General features: G+C 34.6%; 1 protein-coding gene across 1 annotated transcript in view; it reads right to left on the bottom strand.

Annotated features, from left to right (window-relative positions):
* Positions 1-229: 229 nt before the first annotated feature.
* The window catches only part of LOC113729161 (uncharacterized), a 30,905-nt gene continuing 16,505 nt past the window's right edge, over positions 230-14,629 (bottom strand). Inside the window, exons 5-15 of the mRNA XM_072077712.1 lie at positions 12,807-12,928; positions 12,638-12,729; positions 12,036-12,141; positions 11,073-11,227; positions 10,285-10,299; positions 8,630-8,751; positions 6,880-6,989; positions 3,439-3,536; positions 2,636-2,889; positions 560-944; positions 230-284 (exon numbers count right to left, since the gene is read on the bottom strand). Of these exons, the coding sequence (XP_071933813.1) occupies positions 230-284; positions 560-944; positions 2,636-2,889; positions 3,439-3,536; positions 6,880-6,989; positions 8,630-8,751; positions 10,285-10,299; positions 11,073-11,227; positions 12,036-12,141; positions 12,638-12,729; positions 12,807-12,928 (1,514 nt within the window). The remainder of the gene's footprint in view (positions 285-559; positions 945-2,635; positions 2,890-3,438; positions 3,537-6,879; positions 6,990-8,629; positions 8,752-10,284; positions 10,300-11,072; positions 11,228-12,035; positions 12,142-12,637; positions 12,730-12,806; positions 12,929-14,629) is intronic.

Raw genomic sequence — 14,629 nt, 5'->3', positions numbered from 1 at the left:
TGGAACTTTACTGTGCAGCTTGGAACCCAGTGGAACCACCAAACTGTCAATAGGCCTAATGATTATCAAAGCAATCTTATCAGCGTGGTAGGTGATTTTTTTACAAAAACAAATAACTAAAGAAAATAGGCAAATCACAATAAAACCACCTCTTCATTGCAATAATCTAAAACTAAAATTGTTCAATGAGAAAACATAAGTCTAAAACTGACCTTTCATGCGTGATTGATCACAGAGAGCGGAGGTTTTCACTGTCTAATACTTTCCTGATAGCCCTGTAGCATCTAAATAACAAAAAAGGAATACAAAATTTCCATTTTAGAAACTTGGCCAACTTGGGATAAAGTGCGTCAAGAACAGAAATGATAAATGTTTGAGGCAATTCATAGCTAAGTTCAGGCCACATCTCCACATTCCGTGTTTTGCTAGGAAGGATTTCATTTACATTTAAAATAATGACACGTAATGAATCAATCTCAACTATTGAAATATTGAGTAGTAATAAAATCCATGTAAGAGAGAGAGAGAGAGAGAGAGAGAGAGAGATGAAAGCAAGTACCTCCATGGTAAATGGTCAAGAAACATGGATGGTGATACTATAATATCCTTGAAGGATTCTCGTTTTGCAATGTATGCTTTGTAACTACAATCTTCCTCCCAAATACTGAAGCGTTTCAATAAAGGATGATGGACATGTTCTTTTACTGGAACTATATGGATAACAAGTCCCGGTACAAACATTTCAGGGACATTATGAGATGACCGAGTTTCTGATGAAGGAATGGCTGTTGCTAATTTAAACTGATCATCATAGTGACATACGTTAGGAGGACTGAATAAATCATCGTAATTAGGTTTGGAATCAGTTAAGCTAATCTCGGGCTTGGAGCTGTCTTCTTTGCCAATTTCGTCCCAACAAGATTCCAGGTCTTCTTCCCCCCTCCCTGCAATCACATTGAGAACTTTAAGATGAAGATCTTTCATATCTAGACTATAGAAGGATAGCTTCTAAATGATGTTTTTTGTAAAAGCCAATTGCACTTTTGATCCCTAATGTCTAGATCTTATACTAATTAGGTCCCATAATTTTTTTGAGAATCCCATATTCTCATTTGTTTCGGAGCAACCAAGGCCAGTCAACAAAACTGACAAATTATTAAGAGAGGAAAAGCATGCAAACTTCGCATAGACATCAACTCACAGTTCTGAAGGGACGTAAGTAGTGTACATAATGCTTTGTTCTAGCCAACTCAACTCCCATACGATGTGCAGTGCCTTTTTTTAAAAAAATTGTTTTAGCAGGGGAGAGGGAAACGGGATTTGAACCCAGTACATCTAAATCCTGGGGCTTCAACCTTAGCTATTAGACAAGGCCCCCTCGGAATATGATGTGCAGTTGAAATGATGTAAGAGAGAATTTCTTGTGAATAGCATGAGAAGTTGAATGTTTCCCTTCAATACTAGAGCCGATTCCACATCTAGCTTATGTTACATTTTCCTTTTAGCAATTAATTTAAAGCTAATTATAGCTTCCCTTTCAAAAAGACTCCATTATCACTAGACCATTAAGTCCAGGTGCATCAATCCCCACTCCCACACTTTCAATATTTTTACTTGGCCTTCTTGCTTCCAATATGTCATGCCCCTCCCAGCTTTTCTTCCACCTATTACCTCTCCTTCTCTCTGGTTTCACCTTTACCCTCCTCTTCCTTACCTCTCTTTTCTTTCCTAACCTAAGAGCATCTGCCCATCTCTTATTGCTTTTCTGTAGGTGCTACATGGATGTGGCTGCAAGGAAGATTGGCAAAAGAGAGAAGAAAAAAGGCAACAGTCAATGCAGTAGAAAATTAGAGCTTAAAGTGAACAGGAAATGATGGCTTTTGTTGATTACTATTTAAGTTTATGAGACGTTTGAGTTGAAGGTAAATCTTAGGGTTGGAATAAAGGAGAACGGGAAGTGACTCGAAGATGGAGCTTGTGAAAGAGATGTAGGATGATTTTTGATTGGGCTTAGCATGTGATGATGACTGTTGGTGTTCTCCTAGGGTAGCTGGAGAAATATAGAGCATGGTCGATGGTTCATGTTGGCTATATTATTCTTATAAGTTTTCTGGTCTACTCATTAATGGCTGCCTAACTATTGGAAGAGGCAGGATTTGTGGTGCCAACAGTGGGTGGAATGAGAAGAAACAATGACTGGTGCTGGTGCTGCTAGGCTGTATGTTTTGAGGAGTCCTCCACTGAGGGAATAATTGCCTTTTCGTTTATCCATGTGTAAATGATATACTTAAACCAAGGCTAATATTGGGACATCAAGAGGATTGCATCAAAGCGATAAAAACTGAACATTGGGCAGGGAAACTAACACACTTGAACTTTAAGCTGTGAAGTGATAAATGGGATATTCATGGAGGGGTGACATTGAAGCTAACGCTCAAATTCAATTCCCATCAGTTGCATTTGATTCACCTAAACTGATAGTTAAGTTGTAAAAAAAAATGTTTTTAACGAGTCTTCTAGGACAAATATTGGTTTATGATCCAAAAATTGAGGAAGCAAGAGTGCAATTCGTCCTTTAGTATAATTATAAAGTCATAGAGCAACCAAAATTAACCACTACTTCAATCTGCATTACCATATTGATGGGTTTGTCTCAATGTTTGTGTTGTCCTTGCTTCAACCTTTGACAGCGAACTGAAATCAGAAACCTCTTTAAGCATTTTGTTGTCCTTTACGTTGAAACCATTGAGAGAAAAATAACGGTGTGCCAGTGAAACAATTGCTGATCTGGCTATGCTATCTTGTGATAGTGCATCAATTGCAGCTGCACGAAGCCTCATGATTGATGCAACCGAAAGGCGTGCTGAGAATTCATTGTTAAGGATGACACTGGACATTTGAGCACTTGCGATGTTAACTTCAATCAAAAATTGAATATATACATCTTTCAAAAATAAAAAATATAAGAAATGATCAACCACCATGTGCAAGTCTGAGCAAAATTCGTGCCGCTTAATAACTTTTAATATGTATATATTGAGTAATGCATTATCTCATATTCCCAAGGTTTTCATGCGGATGAAGTCATGAATGACAGAAATAAGATGCCATTAAGACTGCCAACATGACAGAATATGCTCCTATGTATGTATACTTTATTCTTTTAATTAACTTCTGGTATATGACTGTCTAAAATCCAATTCACTAGGTCAACAAGATAGTATCACTTATTCCAAACTTGAAAATATTAAGATTTAAAATTTGAGAGATATTATGAAGCATAACTTGCTTAGCCATGCGCCTGAGGTATCTTGATCCTTCTCCTAAGACCGTAACTGTCCATGCTCTCACTAACAAATTCAATACAAAAAAATGTTCACTAAATAAAGCACGACAAGATGCAATTAGAATTGCAAAACATTATAGAAATCTTGTTACCTTGTGACAAAGTTGGAACATGCATCAGCTGCATTTAAATCTAGACATGGAAGAGGTCCATAAGCATAAACGTGTAACTTTGGGTATCGGCGATATAACTGCATGGTAGATGATAAGGAGAATTATGAGTACATGAATGCAATTTAATTTGGCTGGCCAACACAGCCATCACTTTTGAATGATGCCAATGATACTGTAAATTCTGAAAAGTCCTATCTACATTCTTGAATGCAAGAATAGAATACGAAAGTGTGTTCCTCTATTTGCAATGTTATATTAGATAACATTACCAACAAGGATATATGATGACAATTGTTAGAGAACCAAGGCAAAATGTTTGTCAGATCAAGGGTAATACTCCATTTACAAATCTTCAAGCAAACGAATGAAGAACATGTATGAGAAACTTCTAAACTTTTCCATGACTTGCTCCAAATTAACTGTCAACAACTTAGGCAAGTATTAAAAATTGAAAGTACTTTGATTCATTGGTAGATACTTGGCCTCAGCATATATAAACACAATAAAAGAACTATTAGCAAATTCAACATCACTATATTTTGACCTTCTTTTGTTTCAAACTGTTTTCGTCCAAGAGTTCCGGTAGCCATAGATGAGCATAAGAGGCATACCTAAGAAACAAGATCAAGTAATGTAGAGAATGTACAGAAATATGATTTCATGAGCTTACGCTTCCCCGGAGTGGGACAAACTTTTTCTTTTAAATCATGTTGTAGTTATTGGTATCTAAGTTTGAGGTTACACAATGTAAGTGCTAAGACGCCTTTGAACTACTTTAGGTACGATGAATTGTGATATTATAGTTCTAAGGGTAAATATTACGCTGGTCCCTTTAAGTTTGTTGAAAAGATATGGATCTGTCCCACAGTCTTCATAATATCAAAGACCACCCCAGCAGTTTGTCAGAATTTGAAGACTAAGATTACTAGGTGACAGTGGCGGAGCCAGAAAAAATTTTCAGTGGGGGCAAAAATAACTTTAAAATTTTTTACCTACTCTTTTTCTAATTTTTTAAGAAAAAAAATATTCACCAACAAGTACAAATGATATATATATTCCATGAAAAACATAAAAAGACAAACTCAAAATTATTAATGTAATAATAATTTTATTTCAAAAAAAAAACTAAATCATTTATAATTGCTCATGACGAGTTTTCATATTTTGATAACAGTTTACAACATTTTCATTTTGAACTTCACGAAACATATTTTTCTCAATAAAAGTAACTAAACAATCATTCATCCAAGTGTCTTCTATTCTATTTCATAACCAATTTTTCACTATATTCATAATTGAAAAAGCCTTTTCTACGGTAACTATAATAACAGGTAAAATCAAAGGCAACTTTAGGAGCATAAAAATCAATGAATACACAAAATTCCAAAGACACATTCGAAATTATATCAAATTTTTATAGGTATTATAGAAATTAAAATGGCCCCCACTGCCCCCAGTGTAAATCCGCCCAACAGAGGAATTTGTATGAATTAATAGCAGGTAATGCACAAAACGTGTATACGAAATCTATCAGTATTTACTATTTTTTTTTTTTTGTTTTTGTAGGAGTTGGAAATACTTTTGCTTTCTATATCACATGCCACCTTTTGGTACATAAGGTTGAGAAAATGCATGGTGAGTATTAAGGCTCTTTAAACTAATTTATATACCAAAGCTTTGCATTGTAGTTTTTAGGTTCATTATCATTAATCTCCCACATAGTCCACTAGAAATAAATAAGGACTCCCCTATGATGTATTTCTGGAGGGTACCAATTGAGGTCTCAATGAACCATTTATATATTCAATCACCGTTCTTCAAAAAAACAAATACTGAAATTCACCTAACATTGTTTAAAAGAAAAAAAAAAAAAAAAAAAAGTTCCGGCCACCCTTGCACGGAGTACCCCCCATACCTGCCCAAGCTATTTCTCCCACCATTGCTCCACACAAAAACACCCTAGGACCAAAAGTTCCTCTCCACATCAAAGATTCCACCAATTATTCCATCGAGACAACCTTTTTGCATCGTCAATACCTCACCTCCCAGGATACTATTCTCTTGAGTAGGTGAGTAACAAATCCTCAAGTAGTTTCCTTCGGATATAGAGGTAGAAAATGTACCACAAACAAGGAATTTACAGTCAATCCAATTCAGTTATTCAGTGAATTAATAATTTCCTGAAGATAGAAGTGTGCAAATAGGTAACTGAATGAATTAAAACCATTTTTTATTGAGCTAGAGTTGAGTCTATAACCACACCAGTTTGCAACCAAAACTCAATCTTTATCTCAGCACAATAGCTTCAGTTCTGCTTTCAGGATTTCCTTCAATTTTCTCAATTTTCACATTATAGCCTTTTGTTCAACGGTCTTCTTATTCCCTAACGTGTACCAAATTCAGAGGTAAGTGCACTGGTGAAATCAATGGGCTCAACAGTTTATAAGTCATAAAGCTGTAACCGTATTTAGTGTCTCAGTTCTATCCTCCTAGCAAGTGCTTGCAAGATGGAGAAGGTGTAGTGGCAAGGGAAGGGGAGGGAAGTTGGCCATTGGGATGGTAATGAAACAGATTGAAGACTAGTTTTGATGACAGGGAGGGGGAACAAGAAACAAGAACAGGAAATAAGAAATGAAAAGGAAAGGAACTACAGTAACATAATGAAATTAATTATAATGTTAAAGCTTGTTAGAGAAAAGACAGAAAGCAGAAGGTCCATGATAATTTAAAAAGAGGAGGTTCATTTCTTTTTATAAACTACAAGGACGGACAGTGATACTTAGCCTTTTTCGCTACAATGAAGCGTTTTTAAATTTACAAGCTTTGAACATACTTAGCTCTTGTAAAATCTAGGCAAGCATCCAACTTAAATTCAACTTGCATGGTAGTTAAGATATCCTAGGAGGGCAAAGCCACATTGATCTCCAAGTTACTTTCACTGCACTAGTTAGATTCACATCTATCACTCAATAAACACAGCATTCCTGATGTTTTGCAGAGCACTATAACCTCAACTGATATATCTGTTGTTGCTATCCTCATCAAACAACAGAAAAGCCAACTTATGACACAGTAAAGCATGGCCAGCATAAAGTTTTCCAACCCTTCAATCAAATAGTACAGAAGATCAAGCTGTATTTTATTTATAAGCCAAGTTCATAAATGACTACAACCTCCAGATGAATCACTCGAAAACCTCTGTGTGTCTCATTTGGAAGGGCACTAGATAAACTTATTTGTTTAAGTTAATTAATTAAATCCAAATCTCTAGCAAGCCATTGATCATTTAATGGTTTACAAATTATTTTTTCCCTATTTTTCTTTATTTCTTCCAGATTATGTCATTATTTCAAAAGCTGAACACTTAACATAATCAATATAGATCTTAACTGAATATTGAAAATAAAGAAATTTTGGTACCCGAAAGCCTAACACTGCAGCAATGGCTCCTCCAAGAGAATGCCCCACTATTCGAAGATTATAACCTTCACATTCACAACCTTCTCCCAACAATGAAGAAAGATAACCACCTAATTTCGGAGAAAATGTGAATTAAATTAATGTCATATATATAAGTCATGTCCCAGGTACAAGTTTAACTGAAGAAGATTAAGCTTAATGCAACTTGTGCAGGTTTCAAATGGATCAAGCATAAGTAGCTTTTGTGCCTCAGAGACCACATGGATTTTTTCTTTCTTAGTTTGTTGGTGAACAACAGGGAGATAATGGATAAATAAATCATGTTACCAGCAGAACCAGGAAATCCATATCAAGTTAAAGAAGATCATAATATCTTCATTTACAAAACCAAACCAAGAAATCATCCTCTCACAAAACTGAGTTCTGCACAGTGTACTATATCAACTAGAGAGCAATATCAAACTCTCTACTAGTAAAATGCTTGCTGGCTACTGTGTTTATGTTGTTGTCGACCAAAATTTGATTTAACTAGATGCCCACTCAAATGTAACTTTCTCCCTCTCCCTATAAATGTTTTCTTCGAAATCATATAAGCTAGTTGAAATATAATGTGATGGACATCTGTTGGATTGTTTATTAAATAATGTAAAATCTTTTCACCTAATAAAACTCTTATATATCCCCAGCTATTACTACAAGAATTAACTACCTCCATGTATTTAGAATTCATAAACAGCACTCTAGGAGATGTCTTGTCAAACTGCACTTTTTGAGTTGAATTAGTAAAAGAGTAAGAAGAACAAATGTATTATCAAAAACGAACTTGATCGAATAATTTTGCTACATGTATCATAATCATATCTTGATATGACAAAATCATGTACACAAATACAGTCACCATAATCCTCTTTTTGTAGAACCAACATATTCAAAGATAACTTTTAGGACAATACTTGGAGTAAAAATGCATTTCTTGCTTAATAAAAATCTTAGTCACAAGAAATACTCCTACTAGGACGATATAACGTATATATTTGCATATTTTCTTTCTCAATTTGCTAGCATGCACAAAGTAACATTTTAAGATGTCCAAATTCAAAGCCAGTAATGTCCTTGTGCATCTTCTTTCTTCTTATTCAACTATCACAATTAAATGTCAAGGTAAGAAAGATATATCTGTGAAAATAGTCTGTTGGTAGAGCTTCAAAAATAAATTTTACACTAACATGACTCCTCTCAAAAAGGGTTTTTAAGGTATCAAGGAAACTGAAAAAATGCAGCTAGTAATATCAACGAGCAGTACTATAAGAACCAATAAGCTGTTGACAATAACTTTCAGTGTTAATCAGAGTGTCAAAATTTTGAGTAGAAGGTTTCGACATGTTTTGTATTTATTACTTGTAATAGCTAGTGATATAGAGAAAATTAAAAGATAGGTAACAAAACTTTTTAACTCAAACCCATCAAACAACTTGTTTCTGATCAAAATTCTAATTGAGCTAAGAAAGTGGTCAAACTAACTCCATTGCAACTATATGGCCATGCAGTTTCTTCTTTAACAAATTGTAAATGATAGTTATATGTGTACTCATTACAGAGAAATTCTGGCGCTACTTGTTTTCAATTCTAGTTAGATCCCCCAAAATATAGTATTTTACATCTCATTGCAATATGCTACACAATGAGAATCGGGAATCAAGCATGTAGAAGAATCATTTCGTCAATAAAGAAAAAAGAAAGAAAGGAAAACAAGTTTCTGAACCTTGAGTAGAATTTCCTTCTATTTGCATGTAAAGATCCTGAGCAGCTTCAATTACACCAGAGTGACCATAATATGATAATGAAGAAACCATTGTCGTAGTTGCACCATCACTAAGCACAAAAATTAGAGAGAGAAATAAAAACCTTATCAATGAACTGAATAATTAAGGAAAAAGTTTGAATACCGTCTCCCCAAAAAAATATCTCAAGTAATTCGGATATTATTCACACACACAAACACACACATTTTGATCAATGAAAACTACTAATGAATACCTAGTCATTTTCGAAACATTAGCAGGTATGTCTAAAACACACTAACTTGACCTAAAATATGTTACAATTGGTATAGTAAATCCTTCTAGAAGAAAATTACTTGCTTGCCTTCTGAGTCTATCCACAAATGAGGTCCATATCAACAGTATTTTGGAAGAAAATTCGGTCTACCAGTTTGGTAGGCCTACAGTACTTGAAGTACTAGCACAAAATTGTAGTTTACAATAGTCCCCCCCCCCCCCCTACAAAAAAAAATGTTGTGCTGAACAAATAACTAATTGATTGGTAGGTTTTACATGAAATGTTCCGAAAACTTGCTCAACCAACTTCTCCCCGATCAAATGAAAGTCAACTTCAACAAGCTTAGTTGTCTCACAAAAAATTACTGGCTGCTAAAAAATTCAATGTTTGAGTAGAAAGATGAAGAAAGATGAGTGGTTGTATTACTAATTCAGCAAACAAAACATTGGGAAGAGCAGAGTGACAGGGCTAAAAAGGTCCACTAAATAGATCACAAGAATAATCATGACAGTGGTTTTGTACTCATGCGTGTCTATGGCAAAACACTGATCCATATAAATAAGAGCTGCCTCCAGAATGCAGAAATGGTATTCATGATGAATGCCAACACAATCAACAGTAATAGGAGGACTAGCAATGCCATCTGATGAACCGTTTCTTTCTTAAAACTCAAAATAATGATTTTTATTCTCTCACAAAACTTCGTGAAAGAAACTTAGTATTTTATGCTTTTATGATTTTTACGCTTAAAACTCAAGTATTTTGTGAGGAAACTTAGCCTACCCACTGCTAGTACTTAAAATAGTGGTGCAATCCTATCATAACCTCTCACAACATCCACTTTCCTTAGGTTGCAACATCTAAGTGGTAAACTTCTTAAATGTTAGACACTTCAAAGGCAGTGACCATATAAGTTTAGGTTTACTGTTACCCTCTCAAGTTTTTATTAGTTAATATTGAAGCTGTCATGTTTATTTTTTCCAATTCTCATGAATGCATGCACAGTTTGGCTTCTCTCTTTATACAAGAATTAAGTCCAGCTAAAGAATACAGAGTACTTAGTTTGGCACAAGAGAGTATCTACTTTTATTTATACTGCTCAATTATCATGTTTGGCACAGTTTGACTTCTCTCTTTATACAAGAATCAAGTCCAGCTAAAAAATACAGAGTACTTAGTTTGGCACAAGAGAGTATCTACTTTTATTTGTACTGCTCAACTATCACAATTTTATTATTTGTTGTTTTGTGATTCTTCTCTTAAAACAATTTTATAGCTGAGTAAATATATCATTTTAAGACATCTTTTACATCACGCATATAGTATATTATTCACACAAATAGATGCCAAATATAGAGTGTGCTTGGCATGTCTTGCCTTGTCCTAGAAAGGTAGTTTTTCTAATATGCCATGTATAGTAACATGTCAAAACACCCCACAAAAATACTTATAAAAACACCCTACAATTTTTACAAAAACACCCTACAAAATACATTAAAAATAAAAAACACAAACGCACACAAGGAAGTGGGAAGAAAGACAGGGGGTGGCCGGCAGGGAGGAGAAAGAGGGAGTGTGGCAGGTGGGGTAGGGGGTAGGGGAAGAAAGAGGGCAGGGGGGCTGTGGTAGTGGTGGTTGCTGGCCGGGTGGGCGGTGGATGTGATGGAGCTCGGAGACAGGGGTGGGCGGCATGTGGAGGGTGACAAACTTTCACTAACCATCTTCCAAACACTCTAAAGACACAAAGGTTTTTGTAAAAGTTTTACAGTAAGCAATGAAAGTCAGCCATAGAAAAATATTGTTGTTTAAAGGACTTATTTATCTATCAAAAAACTTTGAGGACTCCAAATTGCTATTTACTGTTTAAGGGCTAAAATGAACAAAGAAATTCAAGACAATAACTATTAACACAAATAACAGATTATGGACTTCCAAAGTAATCTACCATGCATTATTAATCAGGGCAACAGAAAAAGATGTTATCACCATGGTGGCTAAACATATACTAAGCATGTGCTTCAGGAACTTTATTCACTTATCCAAATCCTATCAACATTTCCAATGCTTGTCCCATGGCAAGCATCAGACAAGCATCTTCCAGCATATAACAAGTGATCAAAAGAACCACAACTTACTTAATTAAGCCATCCAAATCCTCTTTGCTTAGGCAGCATTCCCTACACAAACCATCAGTAATCAGGTCTTCTGGAGTCTCAGTTCCTCTAACAGCAATCACAACAGATTTTAGATGGTGTAAAACCATCATAAAATATGATGCTTTACACTTGCCCTAGAAAAATATTACCAAGAAAAGATTATAATAATTTCCGCACTTTCTACAAAATGCATAAAAGAGAATATGTTATGTGCATAAAATAGTTTTTAGAAAAAAAAAGTAATAATTAAAGGAAAAACAAACTCTTCCAAACTGAAAAAGAAATAACAACTACTAACTTTATTACTGTATTTTAATCACAACATCATTTACAAACAATAGTGTAGAAAAATGATAGTATCAACTTGTTAAAAGACTTAAAAGAGTGAGAAAAGGCTGACAGGCCATAAAGTAAAGTTAGAATATTGCAACTATTTGATAGATTGCTTTTCATTCCACATCAAGACCAAAAGGAATTTGAGAAGAAAAGTTAGTTAAGGAAGAGTTTATGTGTGTTTGTTGAGAGAGAGAGAGAGAGAGAGAGAGAGAGAGAGAGAGATGTTGTGCTTGTGTCAACAAGAAAAGTAGCCAGGCAAAAACACTGGAGAAAAACGGGGATGAGGATAACAAATTTGGGTGGAAACCTTTGCAATCCATCAGATACAATAAATCATATAACTATATAGAACAAAAAAAAAATTTTAACCGAGAAAGATGCATTTTGCCTACAACGCTACTAAGATATGATAAAATTAACACAAAAGAGGTAAACAGTCCAAATTGAACATCACTATCAAATTTCCTGACATGCCAATGCACAAGCAAAAAGCGCCATGAACTAGTTAGAAAATGTGTACATACATTACAAAATGGCCTTAATACCCAAAACAGTTAAGTTTCTATGAAATCCCAGATTACACAGCACGAACTAATATGGACTCACTTGATTAATACGTCCTTTTCTAAGCGCATCTGGTGTCAACTTGACATGCTTCAAAAAGGCTGCTGCATGACCTCGCCACCAATTATCCCCTTCAACTGCAGGCCTCCTAGAGAGTAGCAGTTCAATCAACCAACAATGGTAACAGTGCCCACTATCCATAACTCAATGTACTTTAAAGGCCTTACTAGTCCATACTAAATTAATTTCCACTTACCTTAAAATGTGAATATTGATATATAAAGGTCCTTCTCTTGTAAAACCTTGTAAACCAAATATAATAGTGCTTTTACACGTTTCCCACTATCTCCTTAAAAGTAACTAACTGATATGGTGGCCCAAAAGTTTTTCACTATTTTCTCCAGACAGTTATGTGTTTTCAACTCATGCCCAAACTTGGGAAGGAGGAGTTGAAGAACAACACAAAACAGGATAAGAAACTTGCGTCCTTGAAACACATTAAACATAAGAAAAAATCGTAAATCAAACTACACAATCTTGTAAACAAAAAGAAGTGGCTTAAGCGTGTTTCACTTTTTTCTATGAGAAGCCTATGTTTAAATTGCCCATAAAATTTACACAATAATATTAAGTTTGTAAATAACCTGTTACGGCTCCAAAGACTGAAAATTCCTTGCCTATAGAGCCATGCACAAGGAAACATCAATGGGTTTCTTCCAACATCAAGTAAAAGACCCTGTAGATTACAATTCCAATGTTTATGCAGGAACAAAAACTTCTGAAAACATGCTAAGGAAGTTATTATTACAATACCGTATAGGCAGCTTCAGCAAATTGATGAAAAACAGCAGCCTCATGAACTCTTTCAGGGGGTATCTCAAGCGACTCTTCATGTGATTGAGTGAATGGTCTACATTTTTGCAATAAAGCTAATCCTGGAAAAAAAAATGAAAGGAAAAGGGGAAAAATTTTAGTTGCATCAAAGTTTAAAAGTTCTTCATTATTTTGCAAAGGTTAACTCTGAAATTAGAAACTGACATGAAAGAGAAACGACAAGCAAAAAAATCAATTGACTAATAAATACTAATGACTCTATGTATCAGTATTTAAGGATTATCTCCGGTTCTTTTCAAATGTATTCATTGAAATGCATACCAAAGAGGTGCTGTTTCAATCTTTAACTTTAAGTTAGTACCGAGCATAGATCCACGCAAACCCCTATCAGCATTGAAAGTGTAATCAATTCTTTTAAAGAACAAGGATTCTTTGCACTTGCACTAGACTATGTTCATCTTCACCAAGAGCACACCTTCACGTTGTCTTATTGACAAAGGTTAGTGGCACAGAAAATGCTTGTACAAACTTTCGGTACACTTGGCAAGAACAGACCATCCCAAGGAAGAACGATCAATATATTAAGAGAAAAACTGGAATAAGGGTTTTTTATTTAAAAAAGGTACTCTAGTCATGTACTAACTAAAAGGCATCAACCATATAAAACCATGTGCACTGTGAACATGAATTTTATGATTTAGAAAACCAATTTAAAACATTGTATGTACAGTAAGTGCAACCTTTTTAAATTCACATTAAAAAAAATCATAAATAAATTGAAGCAAAAAATCTGCACCTGAAACTTTACCATAAATTGTTTAATATGTTCCTCATTATTCTATAGTGGAAACAAAAAGGAAAATCTTGGCATAAAACATACTCTACTTCATGCATTGTTGCCAAGTTTCTACTATATGGGCAAAACCGAAGTGATTGTATAGTTTTCCTCCAATAGCCACCATAATCGAAGATATAAGACAATTGACTGACATGTTCCAGTACCGTACTTTTTCTTTTGTGTATAGAGATGGAAATAGATGTGCTCATAAAATGGTACAATTTGCAACTAAACTTGTTTCCAATGTAATATGGAAACAAAGTTTCCCTTGTGGCTCAAAGAGAGTATACAGGAGGATAATAGGACCAATGTCCACTTTTGTAACTGACATCTTGTATTATCAAATTCAATATATATATAAAGAGAATACCGTTGGAAAAAAAAAAAAAAAAAGCTACTTGGTTCCTTGCAAATGCATTGGGCCAAGATATGGTGCTATTTAGTTTGTCAATCAACACCTGGATTCGCTTATGATACAATGCAGATAATTCGTATAGATTTCTTCTTTTGAGCTTTGGAAACTAATTTGAACTTTTGAATTTTTGAAATCACAGAGAAGACTACAAAATGAACTGAATTTTTTTCGAAAAAGTAAAACTAAAAACCAAAAGAAAAAAACACAAAGGAATAGTGGAATTGAAGCTAGAAAACTCCAGAACATGCTTAACAAAGTTTGGTGAAACAATATTTGCTTAACATTTGAAAGACAGAATGCAAATAAAGTCACTGCACAATTAAGCAATAAGTTGATTTAAGCCGAGAAAAGCATATCCTTAAATGACTATCAGTGGCTTAGGACAATTAAGAGAATGCACCTTAAGGCGACACAAAATCCTAACTCACTAAAGGTTGACATCTTCCAGTATATAAAGCATGAGCCATGGGTTTGGTGTTAAAATTTTTTTGTCAAGTTTTATATTCCCAATTTTACCCTCGTTACTAAAGATAACTACTAAAGTTTAGC

This window comes from Coffea arabica, chromosome 2e (genome assembly GCF_036785885.1).
Source record: "Coffea arabica cultivar ET-39 chromosome 2e, Coffea Arabica ET-39 HiFi, whole genome shotgun sequence".
In the NCBI taxonomy this organism is placed as follows: Eukaryota; Viridiplantae; Streptophyta; class Magnoliopsida; order Gentianales; family Rubiaceae; genus Coffea; species Coffea arabica.
This window is presented reverse-complemented; position numbering and strand designations above follow the sequence as displayed.